The 21009-nt window shown below is 56.1% G+C and overlaps 3 protein-coding genes across 5 annotated transcripts; 2 read left to right on the top strand and 1 right to left on the bottom strand.

The window, feature by feature from the left end:
• Window positions 1–383: 383 nt before the first annotated feature.
• CDKN2D (cyclin dependent kinase inhibitor 2D) lies at window positions 384–2933 on the top strand. Of its 2 annotated transcripts, XM_061422144.1 has the most exons (3): window positions 384–581; window positions 859–1014; window positions 1984–2933. In XM_061422144.1, exons 2-3 carry the CDS (start codon window positions 874–876, stop codon window positions 2341–2343), a joined length of 501 nt encoding a protein of 166 aa, XP_061278128.1. In that variant the 5' UTR covers window positions 384–581; window positions 859–873; the 3' UTR covers window positions 2344–2933. The 2 variants fall into 2 exon arrangements, with proteins under 2 accessions (XP_061278128.1, XP_061278130.1); XM_061422146.1 differs by having other exon boundaries at window positions 571–1014.
• A 438-nt stretch (window positions 2934–3371) lies between these two features.
• Window positions 3372–12988, top strand: KRI1 (KRI1 homolog). 2 transcript variants are annotated; one of them, XM_061422131.1, is made up of 19 exons: window positions 3372–3499; window positions 3616–3689; window positions 4296–4401; window positions 5091–5196; window positions 5833–5887; window positions 5976–6022; window positions 6341–6437; window positions 6529–6606; window positions 7048–7184; window positions 8207–8333; window positions 8436–8531; window positions 8621–8791; window positions 9618–9693; window positions 9782–9870; window positions 9950–10076; window positions 10161–10291; window positions 11212–11276; window positions 11392–11490; window positions 12117–12988. In XM_061422131.1, exons 1-19 carry the CDS (start codon window positions 3406–3408, stop codon window positions 12454–12456), a joined length of 2115 nt encoding a protein of 704 aa, XP_061278115.1. In that variant the 5' UTR covers window positions 3372–3405; the 3' UTR covers window positions 12457–12988. The 2 variants fall into 2 exon arrangements, with proteins under 2 accessions (XP_061278115.1, XP_061278114.1); XM_061422130.1 differs by having other exon boundaries at window positions 5973–6022.
• ATG4D (autophagy related 4D cysteine peptidase) lies at window positions 12647–20956 on the bottom strand. The gene is made up of 10 exons (XM_061422134.1): window positions 20725–20956; window positions 19814–19897; window positions 19561–19734; window positions 18658–18931; window positions 18518–18582; window positions 15680–15810; window positions 14307–14385; window positions 14148–14224; window positions 13947–14066; window positions 12647–13188 (listed from the first exon to the last, which is right to left on the bottom strand). The coding sequence occupies exons 1-10, from the start codon at window positions 20954–20956 to the stop codon at window positions 13006–13008; spliced, it is 1419 nt and encodes a 472-aa protein (XP_061278118.1). The 3' UTR covers window positions 12647–13005.
• Window positions 20957–21009: the final 53 nt, after the last annotated feature.

The raw sequence follows: 21009 nt of genomic DNA, 5'->3' as shown, positions 1-21009 counted from the left end.
AAAATTAGTAGCTCGAATGCAGGCCCCCCAGCGCCAGGAACGGCTCTGGCACACAGTGAATGAATGAAATAAAGCACTCTGCACAGTAAGAACTAACAAATATTATCGCACCGCATAACTCCAAACTGGGCGGCCCCAGCCCTACCTCCCTTCCTCTCGGAAGTGCCGAGGTCCCGGAGCAGCCCGCGCTACCCTGCGCCTGACCTTTCTCCCCTGGGTCAGTTAAACCGGCCCTCTTTCCCGCCCGCCCGTCGCTTTTGAAAAACCGAAAACCCCGCCATTGTTCGCGGTTCACCGGTCGCCGTAGTTTGTCCAATCAGAAGCGGGCCCGCCCACTCCGGCGCGCAAAGCCTCCCTGGCAACGCGTGGCCATTGGCTGCGCTGGCCAGGAGGGCGGAGCACTACAGGGTCGGGAGCTGGGCTACGCGGCTGGGCTACAACGTAGCAAGTTCATAAGAAAACAAATCCGCGGCGTTTGGGGGCGGGGCCGCGAGAGCTCTGGCTCCGCCCCCTAGAGGCCTGCTCCGCAGCGGCGGAGAAGCCGGCTCAGAACAGACCCCGCCCGTCGAGGAGGAGGGAGGGTGAGTTGGGGGGAGACCCAGCCCCCAAGGGGCGGGCGCCGGGCAGGGCCCTACGGGCTAGCGGAGGGTTGGGCCCGGGCTCTCAGCCCCTCTCTACCCACTGTCTGACAGGGGGAGGAGCCGGCCGGGAGGGCGGGGGTCGCGCCCGAGACCCGGACGGGAGAGTCCGACCCGGAGCCTCGTTGCAGGCCGGGGACGCTGCGGGAGGGCTGTTCGGGCCAGCGCCTGTGGGCTCCCCCGCACTGACCGCCGCGGGGTGGGGCGGGGGGCTTCGCAGGCCGCCAGTATCGACATGCTGCTGGAAGAGGTCCACGCCGGCGACCGGCTGAGCGGGGCGGCGGCCCGAGGAGACGTGCAGGAGGTGCGCCGCCTTCTGCACCGCGAGCTGGTGCACCCAGACGTTCTGAACCGCTTTGGCAAGACAGCGCTGCAGGTGAGCCCGGCCCGACTCGCAGACCCCTTCTCTCTTCTCACCTTGTTCCCGTTGGTAGCCGACTGAGGTCTGTTCCTGCGTCTCTGGGCTGACTTGGCTCCCTGATGTCCTCTTTCTTAGGTGGGTGGTGGATGGGGTTAGATTGGGGGAGGGGAGAGCTTTCCATCTTTGGAGGATTCCTTGTTCTCTGATTGCGAAGGATTCGGTTTCCCTGGAGAAGTTCTTATTCCGTGGGTGAGGGTTCACCTTCTTTGGATCCGAGTTTCATGAAGGCGGCTCCAATGTCTTGGAGCATCTATGGACGATCCGACCGTAGGAAGGAAGGATTCCTATTTCCAAGGTGTACCCATTTTCTGGGGGTTCTCTGAAAGGTATCCAGTTTCCTGTGGGGGAGAATCTCTATTCCCGCGGGGTTTTCATACTGGCATATTTGGTGAGGGGGATATACCAGTAAGGGAATAGTCACAGATTACATGGGAGTCCCTGTTCCCTTGGGGACATTTACAAAAGGGGAACCCCATTTCATCAGAAAGCATCCCTACTATATGGGAGGGGGAAATTCCTTGGAGGAGTTTTAAATTCCCTGGCCATCTCCATTTCCTGGAGGGGACTGTTCTCTGAGGTCTGTTTCCTGGTGGGGTTCATATTTCCTGATGATTTCCCATCTGTGGGGAGAAGTGTCTCTGGTTCCTTGAGGGAGGGTCTTAGGTTCCTTGAAAATTTCCACGGGGGCTATACCCTAGCGGGAGGTGACCCGTTTTTTGAAGGTCCTTATTCCCAGAAGATCTTGTTCTCTGGGGTCTCAACAGCTGCCTGGAAGTTTATGTTCCCCGGAGTTTTTCCTTCTCTTGAGAACCTTGTATCTGGCATTCTCAACTCCCGAATGACCCCTGTCTCCAGTCACCCTTTTCCCCAGACCTCCTCCTTTGGAGACTCCCTGACCCTTCTCTACCCCCATCCCCCCACCAGGTCATGATGTTTGGCAGTCCCACCATTGCCCTGGAACTCCTGAAGCAAGGCGCCAGCCCCAACGTCCAGGATGCCTCGGGCACCACTCCGGCCCACGATGCAGCCCGCACTGGATTCCTCGACACTCTAAAAGTGCTGGTGGAGCACGGCGCCGATGTCAACGCACCCGATGGCACCGGGGCGCTCCCCATCCACCTGGCAGTGAGAGAGGGCCACACTTCTGTGGTCAGCTTCCTGGCTACCGAGTCTGATCTCCATCACAGGGACGCCACGGGGCTCACACCCCTAGAGCTGGCACGGGGGAGAGGGGCCCAAGAGCTCATGGACATACTGCAGCGGCACACGGTGGCACCCCTGTGACCTGGGGCCACCCACTCCAGCAGCAGGACCCAGCTGAGTTCTGTGTCAGAAGAGGGAAGAAACACTTTCTCCCTTTGCTCCTCCTGCCCGCTGCCGAGGGGCACCGGTTTGTGGCTTGTTGGTGTTGATTTCTGGGGTGTGTGTGTTTGACGTGCATTTCTCGTTTTTTTTTTTCTCACCCCTTTCGGTGTGTTGGGCAGAGAAGGGCTCCTACAGGCAAACAGCCACCTAAACGGTTCAGTTTCCTCCACGCCTACAGACTGAGTCCCAAGGGCAGAGCGTTTAAAACCCCAGCCCTCGAGAGTGAGAGAGTGAGGTCATCTCTTCCAAGGCTCTTGGAACCTGTCGACCTTGGCCGGCTTACGGAGAGAAGACCTCAAGTGTGCACACTGCTTTCCGGCATGGGGGAGGGGGGAGTGTTCCAAATCGATAAAAGGGTAGTATGAGTTCATTCATATTTTGTTGAAAGCTTCATTTCCAGTCCCTTGTACAGCGTTAAAAAAAAAAAGTCTATTTATTAAGCTTTATGGAAAATATTGTTGTGTGTGTAATTTAATGTTTTTACCCATTAAATTAAGACTTGTGCATGACCACAGCGCTGGTGGCTTGTCATTTTTGAGGGGGCGATGGAGAGTCGCGTATCCAGGATGTTTGTGGGGATGGGCCCTGGGGGTCGAGGATCGTGGATGCTTTGGAGGAGGGGAGAGAGTGGTAATTCCCAGGGCGGCAGGGGTAAGTGAGCTGGGTGGGGCAGCGGTTTACGCTGTCGGAACGGAAGGGAGGCAGGAAACCGCGAGTGGAGAAAGGGCCCCCAGATGTCAGCTGGGTGCCTGGAGCCCAGAGGGTGGGGGAGTGGGATGGGCGGTGGCTGCAGCCTTCCCCGCAGAGGCGTGACTTGTGGGCGGGGACAGCGGTCTCAGGGCCAGGGATCCCGGAAGGGCTGGGGGCAAGGTTACGTGCGGCCCAGGAGGCTCCGCCCCTATTTAAAGTCAACTGTGCGTAGCCCCACCTCCAGGGAGGCCGTGCTTTCCTGACGCGTGCGCAGTAGGTTGGAGAGCAGCCATGCCGGAGCCGCGCGGGTCGTCGCCCCTGCGGGTGAACGCGGCGTTCGCGGCGAGGTACGGCCGCTACCGTGAGCGAGAGGAGCTGCAGCGGCGTGAGTGCGGGGCGCATGCGCGTGGGGGGCCGGCGCGTGTCGGGCGGTCCGCAGGTGGGGTTTGATCTGGTCCCCCAGGCTCACCTGGGTGGGGGGCTCGCATCTTTGTCCCACAGTGAAAGATCGCTACGGGGACCGGCACAGCAGCAGCGACTCCAGCTCCGAGTCTGATTCCAGCGACGAGCACGTGGTGAGCTTCTTCGCCTCCGTCTTGGAGTTGCGGGAGATGTCCAAGAGCCCTGTCTCATCCTGGCCCGGACTTACAGGGGGCAGCTAACCTCCAACCCCATCGCGCCTTCATCCCTGACAGTCTAACCATTTCTCCCTGTCTGCCTCTGTTCCCAAAATGGGGCATCCCTCTGCCCCGTGGAGCACCCAGCTTTTCCCCACACCAGCCCTGATCTTCCCAGACTCACTGAGCCATCCAGCCCTTCCTCTCTGTTTTTCATATGCCTTCTCTGCCCACCTGCCCCTGTATCATCCATCCCTTATTGATTCCAGGAAGCACCACCACCCCCTTGCCTGCTACCTTTTTTTGCTTCCTGTTCTCTACTCATGTGTGGTCCACCCCCACGGGGTCCCCTCTCCCACCCATTTGACCCTGCCTTCCACTCAGATCCAGCCCTCCAGCCCTCCCCCCACCTGCCTCTACCCAGCTGGATTCTGCCATCTTCTAACCTGTACCCCTCCCTACACCCTAATTCCCACACCCTCTCAGCCCTCCTGCCCCTGTTGCTTACTGCCCCCATCAGAGCCCCCTTCTGAAATCTGTCCCCACCCCCTTTTTCTGCTCTAGGAATTTGACCCCCAGCAAGAGCGTGACTTTTATAGGACTCTCTCCTTGTTGAAGAAGAAGGACCCCCGCATTTATCAGAAAGATGCCACCTTCTATCAGCGAACAGGTCTGGGGCTGCTTCTCATGGGACCCTGGGTCCTCATGGCTTTAGAAGCTGTTGTGGCTATTTAATCTTTCCATGGTGGCTCAGAAAGTCAAGAGTCTGCCTGCAGTGCAGAAGACCTGGGTTCAATCCTTGGGTCAGGAAGATCCCCTGGAGAAGGGAATGGATACCCACTCCAGTATTATTGCCTGGGAAATCCCATGGACAGAGGAGTCTGGCAAGCTACAGTCCATAGGGTGCAGAGAGTTGGACACAACTGAGCAACTAACACTTTCACTTTTTTTTCATCTACAAGTCAGAACTGATTAGCAGAGGGACTTCCTTTGTCGTCCAGAGGTTAAGACTCTGCACTTCCATCCCTGGTGGGGCAACTAAGATCCCATATGCCATGCAGCACAACCAAAAGAAAAAAAACTGATTACTAATCAGCCAAGAGTGTCCAGGGTTATCAACTGTTGTCACTAATAATGGCTGTGTGTCTGGCACTGTTCTGAGTGTGAATTACTCACTGAGTGATCACTATCAGCTATTACCAGGTAGTAGCAAGTGTGATGCCTATTTGATAGCTGGGAACTGGTGGCGCGGGGATTTGAAACCTCCATCTGATTCTGGTCCAGCAGTTATTCTCTGCCTGGGGGAGGAAGGGGGTTGTGGGTGTGGGTGATGACAGACGTCTTTTGGTGGCCCTGTAGCATCGTCCTCAGACAGTGAAGAGGAGCCAGCAGCTGAGAAGCGAAAGAAGGTGCAACCCATGTACCTGAAGGACTACGAGAGGAAGGTTATCCTGGAGAAAGGAGGGTGAGGAGACAGCCTAACTCCTCTGCTTCCACCTTCCCAGGGCAGGTGGACACATGGGGGACTTAGGGGTGGGGGTGGGAAGAAGCCAATGACCCACCAGAGTTGGGGGAACCTCAGAGAGCAGGAGGCTTGATGACCTGCCTGCATCCCACTGTCCCCACCCCCCAGCTGGTGCTCTGTTTTTGAATTTTTGTCTCTTTTAATCATTTTTATTTATTTATTAGTTTTTGGCTGTGCTGGGTCTTCATTGCTGCAGGGGCTTTGCTTTAGTTGCGGCAAGCAGGGGCCACGCTCTAGTTGTGGTGTGTGGGCTTATTGCTGAGGTTTCTCTTGTTGTGGAGCACGGGCTCTAGGGCATCTGGGCTTCAATAGTTTCAACATGTGGGCTCAGTAGTGGTTCCCAGGCTCTAGAGCATGTGCTCAATAATTGTGGCGTAAGGGCTCAGTTGCTCCAAGGCATGTGGGATCTTCCTGGATCAGGGATCGAACCTATGTCTCCTCCTGCATTGGAAGGCAGATTCTTTACCACTGAGCCACCAGGGAGGCCCCAGCTGTTGCTCTTAAGAGCCCCCTACCCCACAGTGACAGACAGGCCCGGGGAAGTCTGTTCTGAAACCTTCATCCTTCTTTGCCCAGCAAATATGTCGATGAGGAGAATTCAGATGGGGAAACCTCCAATCAGAGACTCCAGGTGTGTGGGATGGAGGCTGGGTGGGAGGGTTCGGGGGCTAAGGGGCCCATGGCAGGGTCTGAGGCCCCTGTCACTCTCTCTGCAGCAGAGCTCGTCGAAGAGTTACGTGGAAGAACAGAAACAGCTGAAGGAAAGGTGAGCCCTGGAGCCGGCTGAGCTGCCAAGTGGAAGAGAGTTGAGGCTCTGAGGTTGGCAGGCCCAGGTTCAAATACAGCTCTGTCACTTAATGTGCCCACTTAATGGGCACTTGTGTGCCCTTGGGCCTGTCATTTTCTGTTCTCTGGGCCTCAGTTTCTGTATCTGTGAAATGGGGTTGATCATGGGCTGTATGTCACAGCACTGCTCTGGGCTGGTCAGGAGGAGCTCAGGGCTTATTAGTAGATAGGGCTCATCTTTGGATCAGTGGGCAGGGCCAGTGCACCCATCCTGAGGCTTGTTTTCTTGCTTGGGCAGCTTCCGGGCGTTTGTGGAGGACAGTGAGGATGAAGACAGCGCTGAGGAAGGTGGCTCCGGGTTGCTGCAGAAACGTGCTAAAAGCAAAGAGGAGAAGGTAGGTGCCGGGTCCCAGTGGGGCGGGGGGTGGTGGCGGAGAGGGGGCACCAGGAGTGTCCGGCAGATCCTCATCGCTGGCCATCCCTCAGGCCCAGGAGGATGCTGACTACATTGAGTGGCTGAAGGGGCAGAAGGAGATTCAGAACCCCGACACCCTGAAAGAACTGGTGAGTGAGTTCCCATCCGTGGCTACTGACCCCCTAAACTTCCCGGTCTGCCTCCATCCAGCCTTTTCCTGGAAACTCACCCTTGAGTGGCCAGCCAGGAGCACTTCGTCTGTTCCTTTTTTTTCCCTTGCACCGTGCGGCCTTTGGGATCTTAAGTTCCCCAACCAGGGATCGAACCCGTGCCCCCTACAGTGGAAGCGTGGAGTCTTGACCACTGGACCCCCAGAGGAGTCCCCAGGAGCACATCCTTTGAGGATGGGGGCCCTGCATCTCTGGGCCTCAGCTTCTATAACATGGGGATTATGGCACTTACTTCATAGACTGGCCGTGAAGCTGCAGTCACTTACATCCACTGGCTGCCCACAATCCACGGCCCCACCCTCCTGCTTCGCTGACCCTGAGTCCTTCACCTGGGTCTTATCACACACCCTTCACCCCTAGACTCACCTCAGGGAATTCTGGAACAACCCAGAGCTGGACGAGGGGGAGCGCTTCCTGCGAGATTACATCCTCAATAAACGCTATGAGGAAGAAGGGGAGGAGGAAGACGAGGAGGAGGAAGACGAAGAGGAGGAAAGGTGAGGGCCCCTGTCCCCCAGGGGCCTGGAGGCAGCACTGGCCAGAAAGGAAAAGGCGCTGGGTGTTCACTTTATCACACAGACGGTGACAGAATCTGGAGGAGGAAACGGCACCCACTCCAGTGTTCTTGCCTGGAGAATCCCAGGGACGGGAGCCTTGTGGGCTGCCGTCTGTGGGGTTGCACAGAGTCGGACACGACTGAAGCGACTTAGCAGCAGCAGCAGCAGTAACAGAATTAGGGACTTCCCTGGTGGCTCAGTGGTAAAGAATCCGCCTGCCAGTGCAGGACACATTTCCTTGGGTCGGGAAGATCGCCTAGGGTGCTGGAGAAGACTCTTGAGAGTCTCTTGGACAGCAAGGAGATCAAAGCAGTCAATCCTAAAGGAAATCAACCCTGAATATTCACTGGAAGGACTGATGCTGAAGGTGAAACTCCAATACTTTGCCCACCTGATGTGAAGAGCCAACTCATTGGAAAAGACCCTGATGGTTGGAAAGATTGAAGGCAGGAGGAGAAGGGGACGACAGAGGAAGAGATGGTTGAATGACATCACTAACTCAATGGACATAAATTTGAGCAAACTCCAGGAGACAGTGGAGGACAGAGGAGCCTGGCTTTGTGACCATGAGGTCGCAAAGAATCAGACACAGCTTAGCGACTGAACACCAACAGCTGAGTTAGCCCTTTTTTGGGGGCTGCACCACATGGTATGCAGGATCTTAGTTTCCTGACCAGGGGTTGAACCTGTGCCCCCTTGCACTGGAAGCGCAGGCCTTAACCACTGGACCACCAGGGAAGTCCCCAGAATTGGCCTTTCTTGAGGGAGACCCAGAGTGTGGGCTCTGAAGCCAGGGGGCCCTGCTCTTGGACTTTCATGCCTCGGTTTCCACATCAGTAAAATGGGGTAACAGTGGCTCCCTAGCAGAGCGTTCTTGTGAGGATTAAATGTGTGAACACGCTGGTACATAGGCGTGCAGGAGCTCTGCTGACCCCCCAGCCCCACCCCATCTCATCCCTCAGGGTCCCTGGTCCCCCGGTCCAGCTGGCTGTGGACGATTCCTCAGACGAGGGCGAACTGTTTCTGAAGAAGCAGGAGGACTTTGAGCTCAAATACAACTTCCGCTTTGAGGAGCCAGACTCTGCCTCGGTGGGTAGCCGGGCCGGGGGCTGGGGGCTGGGGGCTGGGGAGGACCTGGCTAGAGGGTCCCAGGCCAGGGAAGGAACCCAGAATCATCTCTGGTGCCCACAGGTCAAGACCTACCCTCGGAGCATCGCCTCCTCCGTGCGCCGAAAGGACGAGCGCAGGAAGGAGAAGAGAGAGGAGACACGGGAGCGGAAGAAGAGGGTGAGTGGCTCTCAGGGTGGCCTTTGGGGGGACGTGCAGCCTGCAGGGGTTGGGGGTGTTGCTGACATCCTCTGACCTGCCGCCTGCAGGAGAAAGCGAGGAAGCAGGAGGAACTCAAGCAGCTGAAGAACCTGAAGAGGAAGGAGATCCTGGCCAAGCTGGAGAGGCTGCGGCAAGTCACGGGCAACGAGACGCTGGGCTTTGAAGAGCAGGACCTGGAGGGTGACTTCGACCCTGCCCGGCACGACCAGCTCATGCAGGTGCATCCCCAGAGCCCCAGCCTGGCTGTGCAGCCGAGTGCTCCGAGTGTGGCTCTGGAGCAAGCAGTCCTTTTCTGGCTCAGAGAAGTGACCTGACCTCTCTAATCCTGTGTCTCTTGTCTGTAAAGTGGGTCCAAACTGCAGCATTTCCCTCAGGGCTGTGAGAAATACTAAATGCTAATTAGCTTGGTAAATGCTCAAGGAACCATGGGCTGCTATATTTTCTTTAAACACATTTATCGAGCCATTAGTGTTGATTGTTGTATTGGGAGGGGGAACACAGGTTCAGTCCATGGAAACAGGCAGTGAGGCCTGGATGGGAGCCGCAGTGGGGACCCTGGGCACCAAAAAGTGGACCCAGACTCAGCCTGGGGGTTCATGGAAGGGAGAGTAAGGATGAGTAGATGGGCCAGGTGAAAAGTGGAGTGGGTAGGTGCTGTGTAGTTGAAGTTAAACCTTCACTTTCTAGGAGCTTCTTAATCCTGAGCTTCAGGTTCTGTGTTTGTTAGTAGTTTCTGTCTTCTGGGGTGCTTGTGAGAATGCAGTGAGACACAGCCCAGTGTTGGGCATGTAGTAGGTGTTTATAAGTGGCACAGTTAGCAATATTTGCCTTTCCTAGCCAGTGGAACAGGGGGGCAGAGAGCGGGAAGGTCGATGGGGCAAGATGAGCCATGAAGTGGGGGTACAGGGACCTAGACACACAGGGTTCTCCCCACATCAGGAGCTGGGTCCTGGGGGGCGGTGCTGGGGAGCCACAGAAGGTGCAGGAGCACCAGTGTCTGGTGGGGAATGGGCTCTGCTGACCCTCCCGGCCCCGACCCTGTAGAAGTGCTTCGGGGACGAGTACTATGGCGCCATGGAGGAGGAGAAGCCGCAGTTTGAGGAAGAAGAAGGGCTGGAAGGTGAGGTCACTTGGGGTACCGGGCTGGGGGTGGGGGTGCTTGGCCTACTGATCCCCTGTTCACCCCCTGCCTGTCTGGCCTGAACCAGACGACTGGAACTGGGACACGTGGGCTGGGCCGGAGCAAGGTGGAGCTTGGAGCCAACAGGAGCCACACTGCGAGGACCCCGACTTCAATGTAGGTGCCCTGGGCATGGGAACCTGCGGGGGGCGCCTCAGAGGGTCCCCTGGCAGGCCTGACCTATGTGTCCTGGCAGATGGACGCCGACTATGACCCCAGCCAGCCCCGGAAGAAGCAGCGAGAGGCCCCTTCGTTGGGCAAGAAGAAGCGGAAGTCGCCCTTCGCCACGGCTGTGGGACAGGAGAAGCCTGTGTTTGACCCTGGTGAGGCCCAGGCGGGTGCCGGTGGGTGGGCAGGGGCTCGCTGGGCCCAGCACACCCCGACAGCCTGGCTCTGTCCCCACTTAGGGGACAAGACATTCGAGGAGTACCTGGATGAGTATTACCGGCTGGACTACGAGGACATCATTGATGACCTGCCGTGTCGCTTCAAGTACCGCACGGTGGTGCCCTGCGACTTTGGACTAAGCACTGAGGAGGTGGGACCCCGGGGTACCCCAGAAGCAAGCGGGGATGCCCAGAACTGGGCATGCTGTGACACAGCCTATTTATTTCTTTATCTCCAAAACACCAGGACCAACAGTGCTAATGATAATACTAGTAATATCGCCTGCCACAAAGGTTTCTGTGAAGCAGGGGCTCAAACAGTGCTGTCCACAGGAAGCCCCAGTAAATATCAGTTTTAATTCTGTATATTGGCAGCAGCGCGGCCATTAAGACTTGGCACCAGTTGAAATCTTGACTGGGCTACTCACCAGCTGTATAACCTTGGACGTATGACTTAAGGCTCTGTAACTTGGTTTCCCCATCTGTAAAATGGGCCTTATAACAGCCCCACCTTATGACTGTGGATGTGAAACAAATGTGCTTTGAATGTCACTGTGCCCTAGCCATGATGGCTGTGGATGCTTGGCAGTAAAAATAGCCAATGATGATTGAGCTTATACCATCTGTATTCACTTCCTCATCCTGATAACCTTCCAGTAGGTTCTGAGAGGGTTGCCCAACTCATAAGTGAGGAGACTTAAGGTCTTAAGGTTGGGAACCTGGGTCTCATCTGTATTAGCAAAGCTGGTCATTGGCACGGAGACCCCTCCCCTGGTTTGAGTCTGCTGGGACCACAATATACCGGTCAGGGCCCAGATTGTAATCTGACATTAGCCATTTCCTGGCCATGTGACTTGGGGTAAGGATCCCCTTCTCTGGGCCTGTTTCCCCATCTGATGCCCCCAACAAAAAAACCTCCATTGGCCTCTGCAGAAATCAGTTCTTCCTCACCATCGGGACACTGCTGCCCGGTGGAACTAGCATTACCTTGCCTTGACCCATGAGCTGACTAAGGCTGAGTCAGGGCCCCCTGGGGCTCACTAGCAGGACCCCACCCTCCCTTCCCTTGCAGATCCTCGCTGCCGATGACAAGGAGCTGAATCGGTGGTGCTCCCTGAAGAAGACCTGCATGTACAGGTGATGGGGTGGGGCTGGGCTGGGTGCCCCGGGAGGAGGGGCAAGCAGGCTGGCAGGCAAGCATGGGCCCCATTGAGACCACCCAGCAACAGACATGTCCGCTGGGGGCCGGCAGGTCGGAGCAGGAAGAACTGCAGGACAAGAGGGTGTACAGCCAGAAGGCCCGGAACGTATGGAAAAAACAGCAGATCTTCAAGTCACTCTGCCCAGAGGAGTGAGTATGGCTGGTGGAGAGGTGGGCTTCGGAGCCCTGTCAGGCCCAGGGTTTGAGTCATGCTTTGTCAGCTGTTTGTCACATGACCCTGGGGGTAGGGTTTCCTTTCCAATACCTGGGCATCGGGTCTTGGCTGGGCCATAGCTGTATGATGTTGGGCAAGTCATTTTCCCTCTCTGGGCCTGTTTCCTCATTTGCAAAATGGAGATACAGATGGCTCACTTCTTGCTGGGTTTTTCTTTTTTTGAAGATTACATAAATCGATTCATGTAAAGTGCTTAAAACAATAAATGCTGGATAGCTATTAGCTCTTGTTACTGTTACTATGCCTGTTATTTCCTGATTTATAAATCAGGAGTGCTCACAGAGCTGACATAAAGCTAAAATGAGTTAGTTTGTGTGAAGAGCTTAGTGTAGGCGCAGGCTAAGTGATCAAGAGCATCTATCCACCCACTCCAGCTTCAGAGTAGAAAAATCCCAGTGTGGTATCAGACCCATGTTTGAGTGCAGGCAGGCCCCCAAATTGTTCTGGCCACTTCTCTGAGCTGCCCCTTTTCTCATCTATAAAAACCGGCCTATAAAAATTGTGACCGGCCTGGGCTGATTCATGACTTTTCCTCCTCCAGGGCAGAGATGCCCACGGAAGCCACAGGGAAGCCACAGAGAGACAGAGCTGGCTCATCAGGACAGCTGGTAGCACCTGATGGGGCCTGTGGCAAGCGGTCCCAGCCTGAGAGCACCCCAGCAGAGGAAGAGGCAGATCCTGTGACACCCACGGAGAAGCTGGCCCCCCAGAGGCGGAAGAGGGGCAAGAAGGCCCGTCTCCTGGGCCCCACAGTGACACTTGGGGGACGTGAGTTCAGCCGCCAGAGACTGCAGGCCTTTGGCCTCAACCCCAAACGGCTGCACTTCCGGCAGCTGGGCCGACAACGGAGGAAGCAGCAGGGGCCCAAGAGCAGCCACTGAGCTCAAGGGAGCCTGCAGGGGCCCCTTCCCTTCTTATCAACTGTATGGACCCTCGCATCTACCTGTAGGCTAGGGAGTCTTCCCATCTTAGAGATGTGGAAGCTGAGGCCTACTCAACAAGCTTCCCCAGATGACTCAGGAAACCTCCCCGCAAGCCACCCTCAAATGCTGGGCCCAGCAATAGCCACAGTCAAGTCAAACGGCTTTATTAGCCCCCAGCAGCCACGGCCCCTCCTCGCTCCCACCAGCTCTTGGCAGGATAGGGGCTTTGTGACCAGTGAGGGGCATGGACGGTCCAGTGCAAACTACAGTACGGAGTCAGGCCCTGAGTGGGTGCCCGGGGGCCTCCCTCCCTGCCCCATGAAGAGGGCCCAGCTGGTGGGAGGCAGGTGTGCGGGCTCTGTTCCTGGCTGAACGGCCCCAGCCCGGAGGCTTCCTGGACTGGTCTCTCTCAGCTGCACTTGTCAGGGGGGAGTTCAAGCTCCCACACCTAACATGACATAAATTAAAAAATAAATAGGGTTGTGTCTTCTCCCTTATTCCCTCCCTTTATAAAAACACAAAGTCCTCAGAGCTTGGGCGTTTAGCCTTGAGGAGCCGGCCACTGCGAGGGAGCCGCAGTGTTTGCTGGGAGGGCGGGGAGCAGAGGTCATCCAGGCTGTGGTCCTGAGCGTGGCCCTCGACCAGGGTGAACATGGGGTATCGTTCTGTGGCTGAGGAGGAGCTGAGGACCTGTTGGGAGGAGAGCGAGCAGCTCAGTCCCGAAGCCATGGTAATTATCCAAGTAGATACAATTAACAGCCATACTTAACCAGGTGCTTCCTGAACTCAACTTCCACCCCTCCAGCGCAGTGACGCAGAGCAGCCAATCAGCACCGTCTGTGCTCTGGCTACAGTGATTGGCTCAGTAATGAACATGTGACCTTGTGCAACCAATGAACCACAGCCCTGGGATTTTCTCTCTGCTAAGAACATGGGGCTCTTTCCACTGAACTAGATAGTGGGGGGCAGCTCCCCTGGTGGCTCAGCAATAAAGAATCCCAGGTTCCCTGGGTTGGGAAGATCCCCTGGAGAAGGAAATTGCAATCCTCTCCAGTATTCTTGCCTGGGAAATCCCATACACAGAGGAGCCTGGCAGGCTACAGTCCATGGGGTTGCAAAGAGTCAGACATGACTGAGGACATGCACACACCCAGAGAAGCTGGTGGTCATTTCTTGCTACCGTAAGGGTAAATCCCCGATAGAACAACAGAACCAAAGGACAAGGCAGGTCCTGCCACTTCAGCCTCTGGGGAGCAGCTGTTCCCTTAAATTTTTCATTTCATGACGCTTTTTGCTAATCAGACCTAACCCAAGCTGAAAAACACTGTAGGGCTCCTGCAGGATAATAATCCTGACAACATGGCCAGGTCTGCTGGCCTCATGGCCTCTGTTCCTCTTCTGCTGTAGACCTGCCCTTGCCCCCCCAGCCCCCAGCACACCCGGCTCACCCTGGTCAGCTCTGAGCAGAGCGTCTCAAACTCCTTTCTGTCTCCAGCATAGAAACCCACGGTACAGCTCGGGTCCATCTTGGCAAAGGCCATCTTGCGGGGTGAGGTGCAGTGGAAGGACTGGGGTGGATAGACGAGGGAGGCTTAGCGGGTTCCCTCCACACGCCTCCAACCCCACCCTGGGGATCCCAGCTCGCTCACCTCCAGGGGGAAGTCGGCCTGGCTGACATCCACGGTGGGCTGGCAGTAGTGCGGGTCCAGGTAGAGCAGGAAGTCATCTGTGGGGAGGACATGTGAGGTGGGGGTGGCGGTGGAAAGGGGGGTGGGGGGATGCCACGGAGCAGCATGGTGTGGGCCTACCCTGGTAGCCGATGAAGTACAGCGAGTGGCGGGGCTTGCCGCCCATAATGCCCAGGCACAGCTCTGAACGAAGGAGCTCCTGCGGGAAGGAAAGGGGGTGGAGTGAGGGCCCAGAGCAGGTGCTGTCAGGCACCCAAATGCCTCGCAAAACCCCAGAGCTTCTTTACTGGTGGCTCAGTGGTAAAGAGCCCGCTCACCAATGCAGGAGACATGGGCTGGATCCCTCCTCGGGGAAGACCCCCCCCCCATGCCACAGAGCAACTAAGCCCATACGCCACAACTACTGAGCCTGTGTTCTAGAGCCTGGGAGCTGCAACTGCTGAAGCCCGTGCCCTACAGCCTGTGCTCCCCAACAAGAAGCCATTGCAATAACAAACCTGCACACCCCAACAAAGAGTAGCCCTGGCTCGCCACAACTAGAGAAAAACCTGTTCAGCAACAAAGACCCAGCACAGCCAAAAACAGATAAATAAAATCATTAAAAAAAAGACAAAGGCCCAATGTGTGCAAACCCAAGCCGGGGCCCTGGGGGGTGGCAGTGACCAAGACAGACAAAACCCTGTCCCCATGGAGCTTATGTTCTAGTGTGGGAGAAGGAAGAACAAGAGGAGTAAGATCTGTCATGTGTCAGAAGGTGGCAGCTCTCTGGAGAATAAAAAGAGGGAAGAAGGCTTTGCAGTGTTAAGCAGGGGGAGTCAGGAAAGACCTCAGTGAGAGATGATGTTTCAGCAAACAGTTAAGGGAATTCAGAAATCGTTTTGGGAAAGAGCACGCCAAGTGATAGGAATGGAAAGTGCAAAGGCCCTGAGGCAGGTGTTTTCTGAGAACAGAAAAGAGGCCTGTGTGGCTGGGGCAGAGTGAAGTGAGGTGGAGAGTGTGGGCAGATGGTAGAGGGCCTTGTGGGCTGTGGGGAGATCGCTGGCCTTTGTTCTGAGTGTAAACACACTGCGGTCTTTGCAGCCTAGCTGTTCCTTCTGCCTGGACACCTACTCCCCTGGCTTCTCATCTGCTTCTGGCCAGAGAGGGGCTTTCCGAGGCTGGGCAGCCACCCCCACCTGCCCTTCACCATGTTAGTTTTGGTTCCTTTAGCGTGCGAGTTGCAATGCCACAGCTGTCAACCGGGTCCCACACCTACTGCCTGTCACTCCCCCACTAGAATGTCAGTTCCCAGAGGGCATGAACTGCTGCCTGTTCACCTTTGAGTCCTCAGCAGCTGAAAGGGCTTTTGGCACAAAACAGCTGCTTCATAACTACTGGATAATCCAACGAAGAGACAAAGGAAGCATAAACCCCTAACCCAAGCTGAAAATGTCTGCAGGGCTCCAGTGAGGGGGGCTGTGCGGGGAGGCACGGGGGAGCCTGGCAGAACCTACCTTCACGCAGGGCACGTACACGGGGTTGAGAGTTTCTCCACCAAGCCGCACTGGTACCAGGATGACCACGGACTTCCATTCAGCCGTGGGGTCTGGCCGGGCCACCAGGCGTGCCACGTCCGCTTTGTATACTGCAAGGACAGGGCAGCAGGTCACGTTCTCGCCCGCCTTCCAAGTCTCATTGTATGAACCTCCATCCTTGGGGCCCAACCTCACCTGAGCAACCTCCCTGGATGACACTCCTGTTGCTGGCAGAAAAGCTTTCCAGCATTCCCCACCCTCCACCCCAAACTCCCTCAGACAATCCCAGGCACGCCAGGCAGGTATGGACACCTCCATTTCAGTTGCCTCAGAGGGCAACTGAGGTCCTGAGATTATGACAAGGAGTGTAAAGCCAAGAGGGAGGTGAAGAGCTTTCCCCACAGCCCAGAGTGCCTGCCCAAGCCCGGGCCTGACCAGTCTTCCCCTCCTCGGCACCTGGGTTTGCCGAGATGGAAATGGGAGCACCAAGCAGTTCGTCAGTCAGCTGGATGTCCCTGTGTGTCCCTCAAGTTTCATCCGCTGGTCTCTGCTTTCCTGTCATCTCCCTCGTGGCTATGTAACCCCCTCCTGACTCCCAGAAAAGTACATTTAATCTTTCCTGGAGACAAGAGCTGCAATGGTCTGAATGTCTCAGTCATGTCCACCTATGTCCAAACCCATGGACAGTAGCCTGCTAGGCTTCTCTGTCCAGGGGGTTCTCCAGGCAAGAATACTGGAGTGGGTTGCCATGCCCTCCTCCAGGGGATCTTCCTCACCCAGGGATGGAACCCGCATCTCTTAAACATCTCCTGCATTGGCAGGCAGGTTCTTTACCACTAGCACCACCTGGGAAGCACCCTCCCCCGCCCCCATCCCCCATTTCATATGTTGAAATTCTAACCCCCACCCCCCACCCCCCGGAAGTGATGGAATGAGGAAGTGGGAGGTGATGAGGTCATGAGTGACATCACTGCCCCGGTAAAAGGGACCCCAGAGAGCATGCTTGCCCATTTTGCTGCCTGAAGATACAGAGAAACAAACCAGGAAGTAGGCCCCCAACAGACCCCCAGCCAGTGCCTTGATCCTGGACTTCCCAGCCTCCAGAATTATAAAAGATAAAGATCTTGTTTACAAGCCACCCAGCCTGTGGGTGCTTTTTTTGTTTTGTTGGCTATGCTGTGTAGCTTGTGGCATCACAGTTCCCTAACCAGGGACCAAAACCAGGTCCCAGCAGTGAAAGCACCTAACCACCGGACCACCAGGGAATTCCCTGGCCTATGATATTTTCGTTATACCAGCCCTAACAGGCTAAGAAACAGGCTCTCTGTGAAAAATTACACCTTGCCCCAAACATCTATATTTTTTCATTAAAATGTATAGGATCTGTAGATTCCTTGATATCAATCCACAAAAGCTCCCTTTATAAACTGATTGGGAGGGCATAACAATGAGGGGGGTTTCCCTGATAGCTCAGTTGGTAAAGAATCCACCTGCAATGCAGGAGAACCCAGTTCGATTCCTGAGTTGGGAAGATCCGCTGGAGATGGGATAGGCTATCCACCCCAGTATTCTCAGGCCTCCCTTGTGGCTCAGCTGGTAAAGAATCCGCCTGCAAAGCAGGAGACCTGGATTCGATCCCTGGGTTGGGAAGATCCCCTGGAGAAGGGAAAGGGTACCAACTCCAGTATTCTGGTGTAGAGAATCAGTCAAAGAGTCAAACACAACTGAGCAACTTTCACTCAATGAGAGCTAATATTCAGTGAATACTTACTATATGAGAAGCTCTGTTCTAAAAGTTCCTTTTTTTTTAAATTTAAAAATTTTATTTATTTTTGGTTGTGCTGGGTCTTCATTGCTGCTCTGGCTTTTCTCTGCCTGCAAAGAGCAGGGGCTACTCTCTAGTTGTGTGCACAGGTTTCTCATCGCCAGCGGCTTCTCTTGTTGTGGAGCACGGGCTCCAGAGTGAGGGCTTCAGTAGCTGTGACCCCTAGGCTCGATAGTTCTGGTTCTGGAGCACAGGCTCAGTAGTTGTGGCGCATGAGCTTAGTTGCTCTGTGGCATGTGGGATCTTCCTGGATCAGGGATCAAACCCATCTCTCCTGCATTGGCAGGCGGGTTCTTTAGCACACTGAGCCACCAGGGAAGCCCCTAAGAGTTACGTTTATCACTGACTCACTTAATCCTCATGAAAACCTTGTGAGGCAGAGGAGACCTGACTTTCGTATGCGTTAGCACTGTTTACAAAGTAAAAGTGAGTTGGGGACTTCCTGGCAGTCCTGTGTAAGAATCTGCCTGCCAATGCAGACATAGGTTTGGTCCCTGGCCTGGGCAGATTCCACATACCGAGGGAACTAAGCCCATGCGCCACAACTACGTAATCTTGAGTGCCTGCAGCCTGTGCTCTGCAACAAGAGAAGCCACAGCAATGGGAAGCCCATGCACCACTAGAGAGTAAGAGAGAGTAGCCCCTGCTCACCACAGCTAGAGAAAAGCCCACCCACAGCAACAATGAACCACTGCAGCCAAAAATAGTCATTCTTTTTAAAAAAAGAGTGAGTTGGACCTGAGAGAGGAATTCCTTCTGTCCTTTATTCTATTACTCAGAGAAGCCCCTAAAGCCTCCTCTCCTGATTCCAGAGAGAATGAAGGGATGCTGAGCAGCGCCCCCGCTGCCGGGTGTGGGCCTCCAGTCCTTTCCAAGGGCCCCTCTGCTGCAGAACTTGTTTCAGCCTCTGAAGAAAGTGGGTCCTAATAGGCGGGTGAGGCAGTGACTGGCTCAGGGTGAGAACCCCGTGACCTCAGCCCCCAGTCCCTTACCTGTGCAGTCCTGAGAGACGTACACCACCAGGCGGGTGACCTCTGAGCAGCTCTCCACCGCTTTCCTGGGGATGGGAGGAAAGGCCTGAGTTCCCCGGGGGGCACCCAGGGGCTCCCGTGCCCCCTGCCGCGGCCCTCACCTGAGTATGTGTGCCACCAGAGACGGCCCATACCAGTCGCCTGCCTTCTTGCCTGAGCCCTGCCCCAGCTCCACCAGCCGGTGTAGGCCGAAGGGGGCCCGGGGGTGGTCAGCGAACCAGGACACGATCTGCCGGTGCCGGCGCTCCTGCTCCAGCTCAGGGGCCTGGGCCCAGCGCGGAGGCAGCCACCGCGCAGGCCCCCGGCGTCGGCTGGGAGAGCCCAACCCCGGCGGCTCGGAGGGGCCCAGGCCTGCGCCCTGGCACCACGTCCAGTCTGGTAGGGATGCAGCAAATAGTCAAATGGCGATGGCATGGGGGGTGGGGCAGTTCCCATGATTCACACACAACACTGATGCTCCATTAGAAACCTTCGTGTTTAACTACACTCTTCACATTCCTTAAACTTAACTATTATTTTTTACATTTTGGCTGCACTGATGCCATGCGGGAGCTTAGTTCCCTGACCAGGGATTGAACCTAGCTCCCTGCAATGGAAGCACAGAGTCTTAACCCCTGGGCCACCAGGAGTGAGTGAAAGTCGCTCAGTCATCTCCAGCTGTTCACGACCCCATGGACTGGGGCCTGCTGGGCTCCTCTGTCCACAGAATTCTCCAGGCAAGAATACCAGAGTGCATAGCCAGTCCCTTCTCCAGGGGATCTTCCCAATCCGGGACCAAACCCACATCTCCCACTTTGCAGGTGGATTCTTTACCGTCGTCTAAGCCACCAGAGAAGCACCCTTAAACTTATTTTATAAACAACTCTCACTCCACCCCCAAATTTAACTTTACACACAATTCTAACAGGCCTTGAAATTCTTGGTTTACAAACCATTGTTAACACTGCTGACCTGGGGTTGGCGCTCTACTCTTACTGTGCCCTTCCCCCTCCACCACCGCTCACCTCTGGGCAGGAAATGAAGCAGAAGGCCCTGAGCCAGCATCATCTGCCCACTTCGTAACATGCACCCCCAGCCACAGTCTGAGGTCAGGCTGCCTCCCGCAAGGGGTGGGAAGTCCCGGCGGTATGTGAGCCATAGGCGAGATACAAAGTCCCGCTGGAAACGCTGGATGTCACCTGCAAGAGCAGGCTTGTTAGCCACCAGAAACACCCCTTTGGGGCCTCCTCCAACCCTAGTCAGGGGCCACCAGCTCACCCTCGCCCTCGAAGCGGTAGCGGCGGCCACAGAGATGGACACTGGAGATCTTGCTAAAGCTGGTCCGGCTTTTGACTGCCCAACCTGGGGGGACACAGGGCAGCCCCCAGCAAGATGAAGCACTTGCTTGGCAGACACACACCCTAACAGGACAGCAACAGCGCTTACGTGCCCCCATGTGTGACACGGGGACTCTCCTAGTTCTTATGTCAGGGTAGGCTCTTGGGGCATCCGTGCTACATTCCTCTCAGATGGAGGCGGGGCCCCTGGTAACAGCCACATGTGCTGCCTGTGCATGCTCAGTCATGTACAACACTATACCACCCCAGCTGTATATACAGTGTATGGACAACACTATACCACCACAGTTATGGACTGTAACCTGCCAGGCTCCTCTGTCCATGGGATTCTCCAGGCAAGAACATGGAAGTGGATTGCCTGTTTCCTCCTCCAGGGGATCTTCCCCACCGAGGGAGTGAACCAATGTCCCTTGAGTCTCCTGCACTGGCAGGCAGATTCTTTACCAACTGCGGCACCTGGGAAGCCACACGCATGTCTGCTACTAATTTCAGGATGAATCAAAGCAGGTCTGATTATTGTACCCATTTTACAGAGGAGGAAAATGGAGGCACAGGGAAACAAAAAACCCTTGTCCTAGGTCACACTGAGGAGTCGACTGAGACTTTAAAACACATTCCCCTTTGGACCTGCCAGCCAGCGGCCCGCCCTGGGCTGGGCAGGGCGGGAGACGACCCACAGGTGACTCACAGGAGGGGAACAAAGGGTGGAATACTTGGCAACGATAGGGTCCTGGCTCTCCTAGACTCCCACCGACTTCCTAGCCCTGCCCGCCTGAACTAAAGCTCGCTCTCACGTCAGAATCGAAGCCCCGGGCCCCGCCCCCTCCTCACCGTACTTGACGTTGTTCCAAGCGGTCAGGAACTTCGCCTTAAACTTGTCCACTTCGTCCGGCTCTCCGGGGCCGGTCCCGGGCGATGCAAGAGCGGGGCCGCTAGCTCCGGAGGGCCCCAGGCCGTGGGGGTCCGGGGTTCGGGGTCCCCGCGGCCTGCGGCCCTCCGGGCGGCGCGCGTCCTCCGGACTCCCGCTCCGGTACTGAGCGGCGGCCGGCGACACGGAGTTCATGGGCGCGCCGGGAGGGCGGACCGAGGGCCCCGGGGGCCGCGTGCGAGCGCCCC

Source organism: Bos javanicus, chromosome 7, assembly GCF_032452875.1.
Source record: "Bos javanicus breed banteng chromosome 7, ARS-OSU_banteng_1.0, whole genome shotgun sequence".
NCBI lineage: Eukaryota > Metazoa > Chordata > Mammalia > Artiodactyla > Bovidae > Bos > Bos javanicus.
This window is presented reverse-complemented; position numbering and strand designations above follow the sequence as displayed.

Coding starts and splice junctions, on each gene's coding strand:
- CDKN2D (XM_061422144.1), top strand. CDS start 874: ATGCTGCTGGAAGAGGTCCACGCCGGCGACCGGCTGAGCGGGGCGGCG. Junction 1,015..1,983: donor TTGGCAAGACAGCGCTGCAG/GTGAGCCCGGCC, acceptor TCCCCCCACCAG/GTCATGATGTTTGGCAGTCC.
- ATG4D (XM_061422134.1), bottom strand. CDS start 20,956: ATGAACTCCGTGTCGCCGGCCGCCGCTCAGTACCGGAGCGGGAGTCCG. Junction 18,583..18,657: donor CTGGTGGCACACATACTCAG/GTGAGGGCCGCG, acceptor TCCCATCCCCAG/GAAAGCGGTGGAGAGCTGCT. Junction 15,811..18,517: donor CGTCTCTCAGGACTGCACAG/GTAAGGGACTGG, acceptor CTGTCCTTGCAG/TATACAAAGCGGACGTGGCA.
- KRI1 (XM_061422130.1), top strand. CDS start 3,406: ATGCCGGAGCCGCGCGGGTCGTCGCCCCTGCGGGTGAACGCGGCGTTC. Junction 3,690..4,295: donor ATTCCAGCGACGAGCACGTG/GTGAGCTTCTTC, acceptor TTTCTGCTCTAG/GAATTTGACCCCCAGCAAGA. Junction 8,792..9,617: donor GGCACGACCAGCTCATGCAG/GTGCATCCCCAG, acceptor CCGACCCTGTAG/AAGTGCTTCGGGGACGAGTA.